At 34.2% G+C, this 5059-nt stretch overlaps 1 protein-coding gene across 1 annotated transcript in view; it reads right to left on the reverse strand.

Annotated features, from left to right (window-relative positions):
• The window catches only part of LOC126759297 (serine-rich adhesin for platelets-like), a 3242-nt gene extending 2250 nt beyond the window's left edge, over positions 1-992 (reverse strand). The window contains 3 exon segments of the mRNA XM_050474034.1: positions 1-219; positions 222-574; positions 659-992. Coding sequence (XP_050329991.1) covers positions 1-219; positions 222-574; positions 659-977 — 891 coding nt within the window. The 5' untranslated portion in view covers positions 978-992.
• Positions 993-5059: the final 4067 nt, after the last annotated feature.

Below are 5059 nucleotides of genomic sequence, written 5' to 3' on the forward strand. Positions count from 1 at the left end.
TGTTGTAGCATCTGAAGTGCTGGAAGATCCGTCGACTGTTGTGCTTCCTTCAGTAGATAGGGATGTTGTAGCGTCTGAAGTGCTGGAAGCTTCGTCGACTGTTGTGGTTTCTTCAGTTGATGATGACGGCGTTGTAACAGCTGAAGTGCTAGAAGATTCGTCGACTGTTGTGCTCTCTTCAGTTGATGATGATGGTGTTGTAACATCTGAAGTGCTAGAAGATCTGAAGTGCTAGAAGATTCGTCGACTGTTGTGCTCTCTTCAGTTGATGATGACGGTGTTGTAACATCTGAAGTGCTTGAAGATCCGTCGACTGTTGTGCTTCCTTCAGTTGATAGGGATGTTGTAGCATCTGAAGTGCCGGAAGCTTCGTCGGCTCTTGTGCTTTCTTCAGTTGATGGGAATATTATACCATCTGAAGAGCTATAGGATTCGTCGACTGTTGTGCCTTTTTCAATTGTTAATGACGATTGTTGACTTTTTGTGGTTATTAGTTTGAGCGTTACGGGTGATTCCGCAGTAGTAATTGATGTTGCCCTGTCGCTTTCGGTGATTGGACTGGGTGTTGTTAAATCTGTGGAACGGTCAGTAAGTTTTGTGTTATTAACTGCAATTTGTTTTTGTTTAATAGAGGTCTCTTAAATTCCTTCATACTTACATAGAAGACCAGTCGTGCTCTTATTATCTAGAATCAATGAGCCACTTTCGGGTTTTGGCTCATCATAAATATTGAACGGTTCTTCCGAAATTGTACTCCATAGAGGAGTATTATATATAGGATAAGGAGTAGTTGAGGTTGTGATCTGGTCAGTGGTGGTCGCCTCGGTAGTTATGTTGCTTTTGTTTTTGCAAATAGTGCGAAATTGTATAATAAACTTAAGGGCCCCAAAGCCACTATGTAAAACAACGGTTTTGTTTATTGGCATATCGTTTCCAAGAACGATCAAAAGGCAAAGCATGAATATATGTTTTAGCATCTTTGTTTTTATAAATATTCGATTTTGATATTGACATCTGTGTAGTGCATCCAAGTGTTGTCACTTTAGGGTTTATTTTTAATGTTTTAAGATTCTAGGACTGTTTTTAGGCACTGGTTTAACCGACCGTTTTTCACGTTACTGAAAATAAAGGATGTTTTGTACAATAAGTTGCACGGAATATAGAAAATAATATGGCATCCATACATAACTGTTTTAAAAGAAAGAAAATCGGTCTACCACTACACTTATTTCCCATAAACAGTTTAAAATTCCATCAGTGCCACTTTAATGAAGTTCCGAAGAAGATTTTTAATAAAACTTTGCCCAAATGGTGTCTTTAATTCTATATGTCGGTCAGTGTGGTATATAAATAGTATAATGTATGTATATAAAATTGCTCGGTTGAAATTTTAAACCCTAAAGTAGCTTCCTGGCTTTGATGCTTGCAAGTTGCAGGAGTATAAAATGTTGGGTTGCACCCAAGCTTAGCCCTTCCTTACTTTTTTTACTAGCTTTAGGTTATGTACAATATTCATATGTACTCCATAAGCATTACTCCCCTCAGGATATATGTATATGTATATACGCTAACTAGGCTCTTAGTTTTATCTGAACATATGTCCTTTTCTCCTAGAGGCTGCTCATTTGTCGGAACTGCCCATAGCGGACTACTATTGCATATAGTTCTCATGCAAACTGATTGATTAAAATCCAGTTCTCAGTAGTCAATGGGGAAGGAGTCAAACACACCACCATTTGCTAAAATGGCAAAAATAGCTGTATGTGATCCTACCACAATGGCATATAGCTAACATAGACTGTGACAAAAAAGCATCCGGAAATTTTAATTGAATTCCTCCGGTAAATGATATTTCAAAAAAAATTAATTTTGCTCAGTTGGTAGGACTGTCCTTAATTACTATACCCTATATGAGTGCGATCTGTCAACCAGTTTATTTACAGTAGCTACTGAAGTCGGTACACCTCATTAGTGCGTTGCGATTTTCACAATGGATAAAAATATCGATGAAAGAATTTGTCTCAAATTTTTAATTTCTAACCAAGTTTCTTGTGCTTAATCGTCGCAAATGTAGGAAGGAAGAGATGGCAATAGAGCTCGACATCTCTCGCTCTCGATTCCGTTCAAATGATTTTGGTGGATATTTTGGTTAGAAAGCCATTCTTTCTCGGCTCGTCCCGATCAAGCCGATTTTTTTAAGAGTACCGTTGTTGTTGTTGTAACAGGTACCTAATTCCATTGGAATGGTAAGAATTAAATAAGTTGTCATTGAGGTCATCCAACTCTAGGCCCAGGAAACGTGCTGTTTCGACAGGGTTAGACTATAGGGGGAGAGGTGTCAGATGTGCGGGGTTAACAGGACATGCAAAGATGTGGCTAGTGTCATGCGGGGACTCAATGCACGCTGGACAAAAGTTTTTTAGAAAAGAGCACTGTAAACAGGTCTCTTCGAACATGCTAGGTCGTGCGAATTCCGCTTTCATTGAGAGCATTATAACTGCCGATGAGGCATAGATTTATGAATTTGACATGCAAACAAGTCAACTGTCATCGGAATGGAACCCGTTTTCAGTCGATCGAAGAGATAAAACAAAGTTCTTATGAAAAATGTTTCGAGGACTAGAAAAATCGTTGGCATAAGTAAATAACATCTGGTGGGGATAGCTTTGAAGGCGACAAAATATCTATTTTTGAAAACTTCTTTATTTCTGGAGGGGATTATAGCTTATTTTGTAAATATCTTATTAGTTTTAGGTTATTTACAACACTTTTTTATGGATATTTCATAAAGTAGTTAATTATATTCTTGTTTCTTGGTTGGATTGAACGAAGAAATTTAAAACTCACGTGGAATGCGCACTAAAAAAATAACAATACACACAATTTTTCGATTATTTAAATAAATTACAACATTAAATATCCGATTTAATGTTTAAAACATTTTATTTAGGGGTGTGTGGTTATTAAGTATTTAAATTTATATTTATGATATAAATTGAGTTCGACGCTTATACATTTATCATATCAAATATGTAAATATCCTTTTTAAATCACTGAAAATGCATAGAATTTTTTGGGCACTTGTATCACTTCAAAACAAACAACAAACAATGTTTGTAAATATATTAAAAAATATAATTCAAAACTTTTTTGCTAATCTTTGATATTCATTGCTTTTATTATTTTTTTTAATTTTAAATTAAGTTCATTTTTTACACATCAAAATTCAGTTGATTAAAAATTTTTAAATATCACTGCAAATTTTTCTAATCACTATTTATTTTAGTATAGCAATTTTTGACCAAAATACTTTCAAGAAGCTTGGTTGTATTTATTTAAAACAAATACATTTTTCAACAACATTTTTTTTTTTCAAACATTAAAATTTGTTTCATTATTTTTAAACAATTTTTTTTGTTCCTTTCAAAAATCCTTTTTTCGAATCACTAAGAAATTTAGTTCACATATTTTTCCATTTAACACATAATATTATCCTTTTTCTCCAAACACTGGAAAACATATTTTAATTTCATTTATATTATGTCCACTTAAAATATTTATGATAATTACACAAGATATTTAAAACAAAATCAGTATTTTAAATGCCAAAAATTTCTCACCACATATTTTAACTTAAAAACTCTTTCTCAATCTTACATATCTATTATTTTTGAAATTTTATCGCACGCAGCTTGAAATCCTTGAAGATTTTTGTATTAATCCTTCTTAAGTCTCTGAAAAAATCATACAATTTTATTTTGGTTTTTCTTTTATTTTAAATTTTTATAAAACTTCTTTAAAACAATTTTAAATATTTACTTAATTATTTTTTGTTTTGTATTTAACAGTTATAAGTAGTTATTTTCTTACACTTTTTGCACGCTGAAAATTTGTTTCACAACATGCGGATTTTTTTATCCTGTTTTCAGGATTAAATCCTGTTACACTAATCTTTTCACAAGGACACCAAGCACAATGCACATTATTATTTATTTTATTATTAATTACTTATTATCCACTTATAGTTCGCGTTTTCGCGTCGACCCGTTTCGAACAACTGCAATCGAATTTTAATGTTTCACTATTTTATTGAGTTTTTTGTTGCGCAATAATCATATGAAAATAATTTTGCACACATAGTTTTGCTCGCAGTTAATCAAATCACGCGACGTATTTCGAGACATTTTCAATATTTTGTTTCGGAACGTGATTGGGCGTCATTCTTGCTTCCACTCTGTCTGACAATTCTGAAGTAAGCTAACCTAAGTTGGCTTGTATGTGCGCCAAGCGGTGAGACTACCAATATGTTGCTACAAAACTGTAACGAGTCTATGAACGAAAAACAATAAAATAACATTATTGGAATTTTTTCGTTTAAGTATTTATAATTTCATTGTTCATTCTCACAGCGGAAAAAACTGAAAAAGAATTTCAGTTCAATCGGAAACACAGACAATATTTCCTGTTGAGTTAACCAATGTGTATTTCAAACGCTTGAAATTGAAAACTTCATAAAAATGCTATCGACCCTCTCAAACATCCGGGATGTGGCCCATTGAAGCCATAGACACGTTAACCCATAAGCATAGGTGTTCTGCTGCAAGTAATGCATTTGAAACGAGACTCAAGTTAACAGTCATAATGAAAGCGGAAATCAAAAATGGCGTGGGGAAAAAACTTCAGCCAAAAACTCATTATCTGCCCGAAAATGAGTTAAACGCTTCTTAGACCTCGTCTGTTAAGCCATCTTTTTCTTTATTGGCGTAGACACCGCTTTCGCAGTTATAGCCGAGTCAAGCCATACTCGTTAAAAAAAGAGTTCCAATTAAGTCAAAAGAAACCATCATCAATGATACCTTACTTTATTGATGCCTGGCTGTAGTGGAATTGCAGAAACCTGCAAGGCTCATAAGCTTGCTAAGTCAGGTATTACTGTCTTACTAATTGCAGAATGGGAACACTTCTTGCTTGTTTGGGCCTCAGGCAAGCTCGGCAAGCGTTGGTCAAATACTAGCAACTTCCTGGCCGCACACTCCTTCTGGCTCAGAGTATATCGTAA

The sequence above is a fragment of the Bactrocera neohumeralis genome, chromosome 5 (genome assembly GCF_024586455.1).
Source record: "Bactrocera neohumeralis isolate Rockhampton chromosome 5, APGP_CSIRO_Bneo_wtdbg2-racon-allhic-juicebox.fasta_v2, whole genome shotgun sequence".
Classification (NCBI taxonomy): Eukaryota; Metazoa; Arthropoda; class Insecta; order Diptera; family Tephritidae; genus Bactrocera; species Bactrocera neohumeralis.